This window comes from Pantherophis guttatus, chromosome 1 (genome assembly GCF_059756535.1).
Source record: "Pantherophis guttatus breed Tessera chromosome 1, ASM5975653v1, whole genome shotgun sequence".
Lineage (NCBI taxonomy): Eukaryota > Metazoa > Chordata > Lepidosauria > Squamata > Colubridae > Pantherophis > Pantherophis guttatus.
Window position 1 is genome coordinate 213,288,396 of NC_142063.1, and position 15,378 is coordinate 213,303,773.

General features: G+C 39.3%; 1 protein-coding gene across 1 annotated transcript; it reads left to right on the forward strand.

Annotated features, from left to right (window-relative positions):
• The first annotated feature begins 1,207 nt into the window (after positions 1-1,207).
• MTO1 (mitochondrial tRNA translation optimization 1) lies at positions 1,208-15,161 on the forward strand. Its single transcript, XM_034432082.3, has 12 exons — positions 1,208-1,615; positions 2,558-2,757; positions 4,246-4,363; positions 6,463-6,752; positions 8,423-8,535; positions 9,761-9,951; positions 10,225-10,355; positions 12,240-12,444; positions 12,540-12,711; positions 13,617-13,735; positions 14,184-14,341; positions 14,865-15,161. The coding sequence occupies exons 1-12, from the start codon at positions 1,393-1,395 to the stop codon at positions 15,042-15,044; spliced, it is 2,100 nt and encodes a 699-aa protein (XP_034287973.2). The 5' UTR covers positions 1,208-1,392; the 3' UTR covers positions 15,045-15,161.
• The last annotated feature ends 217 nt before the right edge of the window (positions 15,162-15,378 follow it).

Here is a 15,378-nt window from a genome sequence, read left to right on the forward strand (position 1 = left end):
AGCATTGACACAGAATGCATTTTAGAGGCTCCATGACAACCACAGAGTTGTCTCAGTATGTTGGCAGACCAGTACATTTTGGAGGATGTATATTTGAGCTAGTGAATAGGAGCTGGAAGATCCAGAATTGGAGATATTGAATTTTATGGCATGTATTTATTAAATCCATTGGTATGCAGCTGCATTCAAAAGCAACTCTTGGAAATTTACATTTTGTAGAACTGTTCAACTTGGCAGGTTTACAGATGTGGGTTGCACAGGAAATGTTTTTAAAAGGGTCAAGATGCCTTCAAATCAAGCTTGACACCTGATGTTTGCATCCTTCTCGTCAGTGTTAGAAACGCTTGCTATTGTCTTTTTCCCTTCCCATTCTAGCCAATACCCTTGAACTCACAGAGTTTCCCATCCAAATCTCCCTACTTAGTTATCAGCATTGGCAAGGTCACCTAGATATTGACACCTGCCAATGTAGCATTTTAAAGACCTCAATAATCAGGGCTAGCATTGTTCACAATTTCCATAGGAAATACACTGTTAAATTCATTCTTGGAGAAAATATGTACAGTATTGCCCTCATGGATGTTTATTCAAAAATAAGACAGAGTGCACTTGCATCCATGTTTATTCACAAGGAAAAGTGAATGATTAGCCTTAGGCATAAGAAAACTGACATAGACAGGGGCTCTACTTCCATGCCTGCTACTATGGTATTGAGGCTTTGTACCATCACAGCAGATAGTTAGGCTCTTGTACAGTAGTGAGTGCCCAGCAATGTGACTGATTATTAATATAGCCTCCTGAATGGATCTCAAATCCACTTGTTTATACCTGAGCCATATTCCGATATCAAATTCTACGCACTGGATTCTAATACGTGGTTTTCAAATGGAGCTCCCATCAACTTTCAGGAAAATGCACTGTCTTTCTAGCCTAATAGAGCCCGAATAACCCCAGGATAGCCTAAGGCTAAGCTGACAAAAAGTGCCAAATGCAAATAATACCACTTGGATCGTTCAAAATAAGGATCAGATCCAGCATGATTCCCCAACGAAAATTATAATCCTTAAGGGAGGAAGGCAAGCCCGGCCCAAACATCTCATCCTGCCCGCTTGCTCAGAATCTTTGACTTTTCACCAACGACAGTTTTCCTTTCGTTTCCATGGCCCTTCAGTCGGTCGGCCCCCGGTTGCCACGCCCACTTGCCAGTGCGCACGCGCAAACCTTCCCAAGCCGTAAAACGTAAAATCCTTAGATGCCTCTGTCGTCAGAGGCAAGATGGTGGCGTCCAGTGAGTGAAATGGTGCTGGCATTCCCGGGCTCTCAGTTTAACCCCGTTTCTGCCACGGTTTATCCGACGCCTCGGTGATTTATTCACCTTTCTCCTCCTCTCGGATGTTGCCCTTCGGTCGCGGCTTGCACCGCCTCGCGGTCCCGGCGGTCCTCGGGTCGCGGTTGCAACGTGCGCGGAGCAGCGGAACCTCGGCAGAAGAGTCGGGCACTTCAAGATATGACGTCATTGTCATCGGTGGGGGCCATGCTGGCGTGGAGGCCGCTGCTGCGGCTGCCCGGGTGGGAGCCCAGACTTTGCTCATCACGCACAAAATAGACTCTATAGGTAAAGCCTGCCCTTTAAGCAGCATGAGCGTGTGAACATGGCCTGAATGCATTTGAACATAAACTAGTCAATCACATTAGACTAGCAAAAAGAGAAAGTGTCTATGGAGATTCTCAGTCATCCAGGACCAGGTCATGATTGTCCCAAAGGTGCTTTTTCAAGAGGCAACTGGATTTCCTGGTTTTTCTTTTGAAGACGTTTCGCTTCTCATCCAAGAAGAAACTATAAGTATTATAATTATTTTGTCTGCATAATTTAAGGATATTGCGATCAATTTAAACCAACTTCCAGGGAAGCTGTCTTGATACTTAAGACAGACTTTTTTTGTTAAAAAAAAAAATAGCTGAAGAAGAGCTGAAAAAGCTTCTTGGATGAGAAATGAAGCATCTCCAAAAGAAAAACAAAAAAGACATTGAAAAAGCACCTTTAGGACTCTAGGGTGCTTATCTCTGTTATCCCATCCATTATAGCTAGTTGGATTTGTTGTATTGGGCATAGCCAAGTATGGTAATTGGATTAATTGTGTAAACGATGGTCCAGTTAACAATTTTAAGCATGTGAAGCATGCTGTGTGACTATGGTTTACTTTCAAACTTCTTTCCAACAGTGTTTGCTAAATATTTTTTCTTACATTTTAAATGTAGACTATTCTGCCATTCTTCCAATTGCCCAATAATGTAGAATGTTGTAATAAATGTTACAACGTGGTTTCCATAACACAACTGAAGGTGTATGGAATTGTTAACCTTTTTGCTGTATTCTAGCCATACTTTGTTAATAAATATATTGTTACTCGTGTCCTAATACTAAATTGCAAGGAAGTTGCTTTCCCAACCCATAGGAACTGTTTTTCTTGTCTGTCAGCCTTTACATCCATTTGTGTGTGTGTGTGTGTCTTTATATATACCTCTATATAAAAATTGAACCTTGTATTTGGTGCAGGACAAATGTCATGCAACCCTTCCTTTGGTGGAATTGGGAAAGGACATCTCATAAGAGAAGTGGATGCACTGGATGGGCTCTGTGGTCGAATCTGCGATCAGTCTGGAGTGCATTACAAAGTGTTAAACAAAAGAAAAGGACCAGCAGTCTGGGGTTACAGGGCACAGATTGACCGAAAGCTCTACAAAGAGAACATGCAGGTGAGATGGGAAAAGCAAAGTAGAAAAATAGGTTATCTTAGACTGCCATTTTATTTCCCAGAAGAAAATCTAATTAATATCCAATTGGATTTACTAGATGTCAAATGAAAAAAGATACTGCTAAATGTATAAATAAAAGATACATGAGTTCATTGTGGATTCCAAGTATTAAAAAACAGTGTCTTATAGTATTAGTTCTGAGAGATCTTTGAAAATGTCCATTCTCATTTATTAATTTTTAAAATGTACCTATTGCCTCGTACAAAATACTGAAGGAATACATAAGGCTTCAGATGCAAAGGCTTTAATGTGAAAAATCCATGTTGTAATGCATAGGGAAAACGGCTCTTCATATTTTTGAAATTTGTACCTTATAAAACATGTACCTCAATCTGGAAAGATTTTTACCAATCCCCCCCCTCCTTTTGCACTCTAAGAACTTTCTCCTCCACTATTCCATATGGTTCCAATTTCTCTAGAGAAATTTGTAGGGCACAAGCAATTTGTAAGCAGTGATCTTTGTCCTATCAACAGAATTGATCCATTGGTTTAGAAGACTACCTTTAATTCATAGGTGTGGTTTATTCTGTTTTTCCTCATTAACCACACATGAGAAGACCTAGAAGGAAAAATAACATATTATATAGACCTCGGTGTTAATCTTTATGAAACCAGAACAGCATAACCAAAATAGATCTCCCAATACTTGGGAAAGTTAAAAGCTTGAAAAGATCTCCTTAAAAAAAAATCCAGGGCTGATTGTGCTTAATAGGGAATGCTGATTGATTCTCAAGGAGAAAAAAAATAGAAAGGGGGATTTTTTGCTAAAGGCTTCACTTGTAGAGTCTAAATTTTCTTTATAATTTATCAGTACTCCACTGTACAAATCCTTTAGCAGAGCACTTTGCAAAGTGGACATAGCATCTGTCTAAACCTATTGCTTTAAGATGCCAGTGCTCATGTATCTCCCAAACATTTGATGTGGCTGCTGGGAATTTGCTTCTTAATCTTCTGAGTGTGCATGTACATGCACAAAAAACAGCTCTGCCACAATTTCCACCAAAGCATAGCAGCTGCAAGTGCGGAAGGAAGCTTTTTTTGTTTCATGAAATATCCTTTTGGATGGTTTGCCCAGCTTTCTTAAATGTTGCTGGTTAACTGTAAATAGTGAAATTGTAAATCTTTAGGAAATTGCAATAAACCAACTAACAAAATCTAATACATATTGCTTATCCATTGGCTTACATTTTAATAAAGCCACGTGGAAAATTCCTCAGTGCAATTGAGGTATCCTTAACAAAAAAAAAAAAGATTTATTTATTAGTAGCAAAGTAGATTTGGAATCTGAATTTTTACCCAATGGCTTGCATGTAAAGTGATATTCTTGAGAAGATCCGTGCTAGTACTTGTAAGGTTTTTGTTTGCTTTTCATTCCACAAGAGGTCTTGATCAAGCAAGGATGTTCAATTCTTTTTCATTCCCCAGTAGAAAGAAATTCTGCAAACCCCACTCCTGACCACTTGTGAAGCATCAGTGGAAGATCTGCTGCTGACTGTACCAGAGCCAAATCATCCTGGCAAACCCTCCGTCAGTGGAGTCATTCTGGGTTAGTATTGGAAGAAAGTGCTGCTTTCTGAATCAAGGATTCCATCCATCTGCACTGAGAATCATTGCTGTGGAAATCTATTTTCAGGGACTGGAGAAGCCTAGTTGCTGCCAGCGATAATTCGTGCATAAGGTTCTCATGACTAGGACTTCTCCCCCCCCCACCCCCACCCAGGTTACTTTTTCAGCTGCCGCTTTATAAAGTAATCTATAATAAAATCTGTCTCCTTTCATTTGCATCAGAACATAGTAGCAGGTGGAATTTGGTTTAGAAATTAGCTCAATTAACCGTAGAAAGCAGTTTTGCTTATTTCTCAGTCAATGTAATGAGAGTAAGAAAACTTTAAGATACCTTAAAACTTTTGGCCCAATGGCCCTCTGGTTCTCCACACCTTGGCTCCAATTTCTGCTTCTCAGAGTAGCGGTTTGATAGTTATTTCTGTCACCACTTAATCTGCAAGGGAGGACCTCATCTGGTTTACCTTCTGGGCAGTTTCTAGGCTAAAGTGAAAAACAATAGCTATAGTGCCACCTTCTGGCTGTATAGCATTGAACTGTGAGACTAAGGGGTGTGGCCGTTTTCCTGCCCAGAAATGAATTAGTGTTGAATGGTATAAAGATAAAGACAGTTTTATTAATAAGAGATTAGAAAACTCTCTTGTATTTTAAATAGTAGTATGCAGTAGTAGTATGTAATACTACTAGTAGTATTAGTAGTACTAGTACTACTAGTACTACTAGTAATAGTAGTATGATCAATGAATGGAACAAAGGAAAAAGAATCCCACAAAACATATGAAAGTAAATATAGGGATTCTGGCAAGTCGTATGATGCCATTGAACTTTTTACCAATAAGGATAAGCTGTTTTTGTTGTTGTTCCAAAGGTGTTTTTTCAAGAGGCAACTGGCCTGTCTGGTTTGTCTTTGAAAACATTTTGTTCCTCATTGAAGAAGCTTTTTCAACTCTTCTTCAGCTGTTCTTGTTGTTGTTTTTTGTACATATTAAGACAGCTTCCCTGGAGATTGGTTCAAATTGACAGAAATATCCTTAAATTATGCAGAGACAAAAATAATTATAGTACACCAAAAATAAAATTCCGTTCTAACAAGACATGTTTTTCTATTTCAGCCTTGAATCAAATCATTTTTTGATTTGCAAACAGTCCTCGCTTAACGCCCACATTTGGGACTGGCAACTCTGCCATTAAGTGGCAGGGTCAATAATAAGAAATCATACAACTGCAATGGACTTAATACCCATGGTCTAAGTGAATCAGCTGCAGTTGTTAAGTCATGTGACCATGCAACCTTACGATTTTACTGCTAGGTACTTTATTGATTCTGCTTATCAGAACCTAGCAGTGAAATGTGCAAATGACCATGTGACTGCAAGACACTCAAAGATCACACATACCCATCAGATACAGAGCCCCTGAATGTTGATCATGTGACTGAAGAGACCAGTGACAGTTCAAGTGCAATGAATGATCTGTCATAAAGTGACTTTTTCAGCACTTTGCTAAATGGAGTTGTTAGGCGAGGAATACCTGTTCTTGTTACAGAGAGAGGGAGAGAGCGACACAGAGAGAGAGAAAAATATGTCAATCTCTTTCTAGGTTGACCTTGAAAAATTTGTACAAGGGTTTTTGGCTCAGGATAGTAAATTGTTTTAATTTGTTCTTCATGATTTAGTTCAATATGTGACTCTTTGATATCCATAATCAGACTAAATGCATATGTTTTATTTTCAAATAGAGCAGAATTTATGCATAAATGTTTGTTGTAGATGAGATCATATAAGTGTAAAATACAAAGTTTAAACATTAACATTGTATGGTTTGGAGTGGCAATCCCTGAATTAATACCCTTCAGATATCTTAGAACTGTAACTCCCAAAATTCTCAGCTATGCCTGGAAGATACCAGATTGAAGCTGCTTTAGGATTTTAAACAATTTTAATGTGATATTTTCTTTTCTGTAGCTATCTGTATTGATCTAAATCTGCTTGCCTGGAGAACAGTAGATGCTTACAATTTTCTACTATCAGGGCAGAAATTAGTATGATACATGGTCTGTTTCATTTTCTTTTCCATCCTCAGAAGATGGAACAAAAATCCATTCTGGGAGTGTCATTCTGACTACAGGGACATTTCTGAGAGGGATGGTTCTAATCGGATTGGAAATGCATCCTGCGGGGCGAATGGGAGACCAACCCTCCGTTGGCCTGGCTCAGACGCTGGAGAAGATTGGATTTACCATGGGAAGACTCAAGACCGGAACTCCTCCACGGTTGCTGAGAGACTCCATTGATTTCACTCATCTTCAGAAACAGGAGGCAGATAACCCTCCTGTGCCATTCAGTTTCCTCAGTGAAGCTGTGTGGATTAAGGTGGGCCAGAAAATGCAGGGAAGTGCACGTGTATCCATATAGTCCTTGTCTTTTCTAGCACATGAAAAGACATGGCTGTTTTCATATGGAAGGAGTCTGAATGGCTAGGGCGGTGATGGCGAACCTATGGCATGCGTGCGGAAGGTGGCACGCAGAGCCCTCTGTGGGCAAGTGCGCCATCACCAGCTGCTCTTCTGGTTTCCGGTGCACACATTCGTGCTGGCCAGTTGGTCTTTGCGTGCACTGGAGTGCCAGAAACCTGAAGACCAGCTGGTGGTGCGTATGTAAGCACCGGCCAGCTCGTCATCAGGTTTTTAGCGCTCCATCGCATGTGTGCACATTCCGGTTTGAGCACTTGGTGCCGAAAAGGTTCACAATCACTGGGCTAGCGGATTTCATAAAAGAAAATCCCCTCCTAAATCAGGGCCAAACCCCATCTAATGCAATAGTCAGTGACAGTTCTCAGAGAATATCTCTAAACAGGGCGTATGGGTTACACTTCCTTTCCTTTCTGTTTCTATATGTGGAATAGAGGAATCTGAAGATGGTATTTTTCTCTATTGCTATGTTAGGAATTGCTAAGATTTACAAAAGCAATTTCTCTAAAGCTTCATTGACGTTAGAGCTGCCTGTTGTCCTAACTTTTCAGAGGCCAGGTTTCACTAAGTCTTTGAATGGTATTCTCAAGTCATCTTCTAAAAAGTGGTGGGTAGAGAGAGCATAAATTAATTAAGTTCATTAAAATATATTTACAATCAAATATGTTTAGTGAAATGGGAAGAATGTTTGGGGACTTTGCATCCAAGCTGTTAAGAATAGTAAATTGCTTTAGGATCTTAGATTATGTAATTCTGTTTTACAGTATTTAAAGGATATCTTTCCTTATCATCTACTGGATAGTTTTCTAATATAGAGCTAGCTGCCATATGATTCTTACACTCCAGCTCTTCATCCTCATTCCCTTCTTGAACATTGTATATACTTGTATGTACTATTTAACACTATAGCATTTAGGATTAATGTTTAATGCTAATAGTATTAAAAAATATATTTGTAAAAGTATACAGTGCTGCATAAAGGCTTCCTTGGTTGATATAAGATTTCTCACTTCCTTCCTTCCTTCCTGGGCATTCCCTAAATCTTTTCCATAAATCCCTCAATTTTTCATGGGAAATTTGTGGAACATGCAGGAGGGGGGGATGGTTCGCGAGAGCGGCCAGCAAGCACACATGTGCATGCAGCTCCATTTGTGCGAACACGCCACTTACGCAAATGGAGCACGCATACACAAACTTGCCCACTGCTTGAGCAAGTGGGGATGTGCACACGTGCTTACCTACCTGCCGTTTCCACGGCCCAGTTGCAAGCAGCTCACGGCCCACTAGTGGGCCACAGCACAGAGGTTGGGGACCCCTGCAATAGATCCCAGTTTGTGATGATTGTATTTAACTGATTGTTTATTGAGCAAAGAATAATTTTAAAAATGAATCACCATTGGAAAGAACAACGTGCTCAGTTTTCTGAATGACATTTGATTCCTCTAGCTAGCATAGGAATTCTAATTAGCTTTTGATTATTTTTTTCCCAGTGGGCGGAATCCAACGAGTGTATATTTGGCATGTATAAAAATTATTTAATGCATTCACCAAATCCTGACCATTATTTTACAGCCAGAAGATCAGTTGCCCTGTTACTTGACCCACACCAACCCTGAGGTAGAGCAGATCATCCATGAGCATCTTCATCTGAGCAATCACATCAAAGAAACAGTAAAAGGACCCCGGTGAGTCTCTATTACATTTTTTAATGTGTGAAGTGCTAGGCTCAGCCACTTTTCCAGATGGCAAGTACTGTCATATGATTTTGTATAGCATTGTAGAAACCAAAAGAAGTTTTTAAACATTTTATTTTTAAAAATGAGCGGTAGTCAGCATATGATGTGATAGCCCTTTGGGAATAAAGTTGGTGCTTGCTTTCAATTTCTTTCAAGAAATTAATATATATTGGTTGTTGGCTGTTCAGTCTGAGAGTTGCTGCTGTTTTCTGTTGTTATTTAAACATTTTTACTATATTATAAGCCACGGTGAATTGATGTAATGTGTCATGTCTTGTTGTTCATCTGAGGTTGCATTTATCTTAATTTAAGAACTGCTAAGGACCAGATGATATTTATTATGTCCTGATACCGAAAACCATAGAACTCAAAGAGGGTATACATTTTTTTCACAAGACTGTATATTGGATGCCCTCTAGTGATAACCATAGATGCCATATTACTACCATTAATCTCTGTGATACTTGACAAAGTATACTAAAGCCCTAAAATAAAATAAGAAGATAAACATAAATACTGAGGATCTTAAAATCTAAATGTTAATCTGTGCAGCCGAAACGAAAAATAGCTGTCAAGAAAAAAGAGGCACAAATGCAACCGGATTATACTGAGTCATGATTTCTACAGTTTCATTTCCTCTTGTTGAAGGTTTTTGAGCAGGATGCCAGGAGCCGCATTCTAAAAACTAGATGATCCCACAACTATAACTTAATATAACTTTAATCATAGTTTTAATATTCTAATAATATTAAAAGGTATCATTAAATCCTCTTTAATTTAATCTGTTTTTTCCTAAAGTTACAATCAAACATTACATTTTTATGGCAGTTTTTGAACTGACTTGGTGTTCTACTCACAAGGCTTTAAGTGTTATTGATCCCTGTATTAGAAGTTGAGGAATTCACCACAAAGATGAGGCACAAGGGAATCTTTCTAGTCCCTCCCAGGCCTTTCAGGTGTGTGAGTGAAGGCCCAGTGGGTTGCATGGAGTTGTTTCTTTTTTCTGTTCTCATCTGGCTTCTGTCATCTATTATTCTTTTTTTGCTTGTTTCATATTGTATTTTTGTTTTGACTTATGAGCTGCCTAGTCATTGGGAATTGGGGGCATACAAATGAATAGATTAGTTTCCTGATGGTGTCGACATTCTGATTTAGCTATCTGTCCTGTATCTAGATACTGCCCTTCCCTTGAGTCTAAAGTTCTACGGTTTCCGAATCGCCAGCATCAGGTCTGGCTGGAGCCTGAAGGTCTGGATTCCAATGTCATATACCCACAGGGAATGTCCCTGACCCTGCCTTCTGAAATCCAGGAAAAAATCCTCAGTCTTATCAGAGGCTTGGAACATGCTAAGATGATACAGCCAGGTGAGAAGTTGGAAGGTCAGGTTTTTCAGTAAGCAGATTTGGAAAATCATGTTATTTCCTATATCCTCCCACTCATAGAGGGATTTTATCTGTTCAGTGTGGAGGCCTCTTTTCCTCCTTTCAGAGAAATGGTTCACTAATCAGATCTGTACATCAGCACGTTGTTCAGCACCCGTAGAAATACTTAACAACCAGATTTGTAGAGTTACGTTTTCCATGTGCATTTGACAGATATCGTTTGTGAAACCATTTTATCCATTTTATCCATACCAGGCTATGGAGTTCAGTATGACTATCTGGATCCACGTCAGCTGAGCGCCTCCCTGGAATCTCGTCTGGTGCAGCGGCTGTTCTTTGCGGGACAGATTAATGGTACAACAGGCTATGAGGAAGCTGCAGCCCAGGTGGGTGACTTGAGAAAAGCATGCAGGAAGTGGACCAAGATTCAGAGCCGGCATCTGCAATGCTAATTTCATCAGTGACATTTAGCCACAAGACACTTTTACTAGTTCATTTAGATTAAATGATAGTTCCTCATTCTTGTCAGGGCTTTCTTGGAACACACAACAATGCCCTTTTCACACACCTTTAGAAATGCGTGCAATGAGGGAATTTACTCTTGTCCTAGAGGAAATCTAGGGTTCTGGCTGCCGTAGGTCCAGTCACTTATCTTAATATTCAAGAGGATACATGCTTAACAAATGAATATTTGGATTGAATAGCAGAGTGCCCTCGAAGGGGTAAGGAGATGAAGCCAGGGATCTTTGTTTTATTGTTTTGGAAAGCTGTATTAGTATTAATAATGACAGCGAAAAAAATGAATCTGGCTTAGACATTGAAAAGGAAGAGGCATGAACCGTATTTTTCTGAATAAAAGGATGCTTGGTTCTAAACTCTTATCTAAAGGAAAAATTATACAAGAGAACAGGGATGTCCCTGGACATGTGTAAATAATTATTTTGTTTGCACACAATTTGATGCATTAAGGGTTTTTCAAGTCAAAAGTTACTGTATTTTTTGGCATATAAGACACACCGGAGTATAAGATGCATCTTAGTTTTTGGGGAGGAAAATGTGGAGGGGGGGGGAATTCTGCCTACCAGGTATTCATCTAGCTAGTCCTTAGCCTGGTCAGGTTCAGCACATTAGTTCGCTCACTGGTTTTGAGGTTGGGGCTGGTTGGGGCTAAAAAAACAGCTTCTAAAGCACAGCTGATCATCAGAGGAGCAGCAATTAGAAAAGCAGACAAAGCACGGAAGATCACTTTGCTTGCGTTGGGGCTGAAAAACAGTTTCAAAAGCACATCTGATCTTCGAAGGGAGCTCCAGTAACTAAAGCAGGCCAAGCATGGAAGAGGTAAGAGAAGGCAGCAGCTATTCTGGGCAGCCATTTTGGGCACCGTGCACAGGGTTACATTTGGAGTATAAGATGCACCCAAATTTTCAGTCTCTTTTAGGAGGGAAAAAATTGTGCCTTATACTCCGAAAAATACGGTACTTAACCAGACATTAATGGCTAGCCCTATAAACACATCCCTCTCCCCACTTGACCAGCTTCATTTGCTAATATTTCAGACACTTTTGCATTTAGAAAGTATCTTAATTGGTAACAAAGTGAACCTGAGCTTCTGCTGTCTGTTGGCATCATCTACATAGCTGTTGGTCATTGCACCAGCTTTCTTCTCTGAGGTTTCCCTTTAGGTCTTATTCTTCTTACTCTAAACTATTTGTTGTTTGCATTCTTTTTTAAGATTTTCAGTTTTTCTTCTGCTGGAATTCTTGGCTCATGTTTTTTTTTTCCCTAGGTCTTTCAGGTTGATTCTCTCTAGGGCAGAGGTAGGCAATTCATAAAGAATTACGAGTTTTAATTCAGTCTCCTGACCTGTTGACTCTCCCCACCACTAATATGTAGATGTGACTAGACAGATGTAAACATTTTTAGACTATTGATTTACAGAGACAGAGCATTAAAGATAAGAACAGAAGTGATTTGCCTCCTGTAGGCCTCTCACACCCATGTCTCACCCTTTGTTTTTGAAGTACTGAAGAAATTTTTTGTCACAGTTCAGTTATAGCTGCCAAACTTCTATGGGATGACCATGTGATTTGGGGGCCCAAATAGGACATTGGAGAGTCATATATGAATCATTGGTTGCCCCCTACTGCTCTACAGTTAAAGTAGCTCAAGTCCAAAACAGTGGGCAACAGCATCCATCAAACAGACCAATAATATTTGCTATCCAGTCATATATGCCTTATAACTCCTATTAACCCATGGTCATCTTGCAGGGTGTTGTTGCTGGAATCAATGCAGGCTTGCGGATCCAAGAGAAGCCTCCTTTTATCATCAGTCGCACTGAGGGATACATTGGAGTTTTGATTGATGATCTTACCACTCTTGGCACCAAAGAGCCGTACCGGATGTTTACCAGCCGGGCAGAGTTTCGGATGTCCCTGCGACCAGATAATGCCGATAGCAGGCTCACCTTCCGAGGTAGTCACTCCTTCAACATCTGTTTTGATACACTCCTCATTCTGTCCTCATTCCAGGTGCCATTCTTTTTTTCTTTTTTTGGTATAAATTTCAAGGATACCACGAAGCTGGTTGTGTGTCACAAAAGCGGTATGAACAAGCCTCTTTGATGAAAGCAATGCTGGAAGAAGGAATGGAAGCACTGAAGTCTGTTCGGTTTGGCTACAAAATGTGGCAGCAGCTCCTTCCAGAGGCCAGAATGAGTCCTTGCCATCATTTCCCTCGCAGGTTGTGGCTATTGCTTTGTTATTCTAGAGTTTTGCTTACTGAGGCATGTAACCATCATTCTTGCATTCCATTTCTCAGCTTTTACTGGAACAATCTAATACATGTATGGATTTTAAGAAGTTCTTTGAGTGCACAAAGCTGTCCAGGTGTATCTTTGAAAACATACATTTCCTTCACCACTGCTTTGAATGAGCCTAGATGCATGAGGAATTGAACATTAAAAGTTTAAGTTGCCCCATGCATAGTCAAAGCTCTCTGGGCATTTATAATAAAACTCACTAAAAAATGTAAATTGGATAAAAATGCCAAACAATAAAATGAAATGAAATGTAAAATAAAAGCATACACAAACTAGGTAAGGTAAAGGTGTTTGCTCCAATTCTTAAAAAAATGTGACTTAAAACGCAATTAAAAGCCAAATAATAAGCCTGAGAAAATACATAGGTCTTCTTCATCTGGTATCAAAATGATGCTTATGTGGGTGCCACTTGAGTATCTCTGGGAGGGCATTTTGTAAGTGATGTGCCACCACAGAGGAAGCAATCTTTCCTGGTCTAGACCCACTTTACCTCTTTGGTAGGAAGATTTCAAGGAGGCCCCCCTTGGAAAAACCTGACCCAAGGAGGTACATATGGGAAAAGGTACTCCTTAAGTAACCTGGTCCTTAGTAGGATAGTAGGATCAGGGCCTGTGTGCTGATAACTTCAGTTAGATGAAGTAGGAACTATAGTAAATACTTTTTTATAGGAAAAATGGAGTAATCTGCTGAAAGTTTGTGATTCAAATGTAATCAAAATTTCAAAACAAAAAAAGGAGTTCCTGGGTATACTTGTTTCATTTATTGTGACAAAGTTAGAGATTATTTCACTCCTTAATAATAGGATGGTTTGTTTCTTTTTGTTTAGTGCTCTAGAAATTTTCAAGAATCCAGAGATCAGTATGGATATTTTAGCTAGAGCTCTCCCAGAAACCATGAAAAAATTCACCGAATGGAAATCACTGGCAGAAAGGCTGAAAATAGAAGGTACAGAATATTTTATTGGGTGGTACATAACTATAATAGTCATAGAATTTCTTTTGCAACAATTTAGCTCAAGACATAGGCTGTAAATTCTTGTCAAACTGAGGACACACTGAATTTCTGTGAAAAATAGGTGCTGTAGAAAGAAAACGGTTGTTCCTTTTCTTCTGCAATGCAGAAGGAAATTAATTACGTGAACTATGGAAAAAGCAAAATTGAATATAATGGAATTATTTCCAGACCTTAACGTGTGGCTTTGAAAAAAGCCAAGCTTACTCACATCACTTTTCTTGTGATATTATTGCTCATGATAAGGCATTTATTCTCCATTTACATTAAGAAATAAATCAAAAATCCTAAGCAATTGCCAAAGTATACAGTTGAGAGCTTTTTTCTGTACCCTATTTTTTGCTTCATTTTTTTTTATTATTTTCATGGTTTTTCCTACAAGCTGTTTATGGTTTCCATGTGGCCAATCAAAAGCTGGAAATAGAGGAAGTACGTCAAGATGAGGCTCTCCATTTACCTGAGGACCTAGATTATCTCACTATCGATGTATCTCTATCCCAGGAAGTGCGAGAGATACTGCATGCCCACCGCCCCCAAACGGTAAAGTACAGGAGGAGGCAGAAAGCTTAATGAATACTGTGTAAACTGTGCTATGTGTATCCTGGAAGAGTTAGAAATTTTCAGATGTGGTGTTATATACAAGTAGACCTCAATCAACAACCTGTCTGCCTTTATTTGAAATAAAACAGGAGAAATATAGCTAAAGAAATACTTCCAATCTATTTTGTAACAGTTACAGAAATAATAGTTACCATGTCCACCAAATTGTTCATCTTCGTGATCATCTTCCCATAAACACCCCCTTTTTAATCAGTAAATCTGGACTTCACCAGTTCATTTTTATCCATTCTCGTCAAAAAAGACCATAAAGGGTTTCCAATTTTTTATAAAGGTAGTAATTGCTTCTTCTCGAATGAAGCAGATTGGTTTAACCATTTCTGTAAACTCTGCCATTCTCATGACCCCTTTCTTGGGGTGTTTCTGTAGTCTTTTGTCTTTGTGCATCTAATAACCTCGTGACAGTTATATTATAAAACCTGCTCTTTGCTTTCTCTGGTTTTAGATTGGCGCCATCAGCCGCATCCCTGGAGTTACACCAGCTGCTGTTTGTCATGTACTGAAATTTGTGAAAGCCAATCATAGACGAACAGAGCAGATAGATAATTTATCTAGGACTGCTGAGCCACTGTCTGCTGAGGAGCTGCTGGGTCAAAGAAAGTTTGAAGCTACTGGTTACAAATAGTGCTTTTTGAGCCAGAGCCACTGAACCGTGACATGTATTCCTGGTGCTTACAACTGTAAATCCAATTCAGTTAATGTATATCATTTAATACATACATAAATATCTGTAACAACCTCAGCAGCGGATATTGTTATTTTGACATACCGAATTTGACAAAGGAGGATCGTAACGGTCTTAAATGTCTGCTGGAGCGATTATTTCTGTAACGTTTTGTTTACATTTAATAGTGTAAACACACAGCTTTGTGTAGTTTCCGGCCACAAGAAAGAACAAGGGCAATGAGTCCAATTAGATACCGTAAATACAATTCTTTCTAAATAATTTAAGAAAAGTG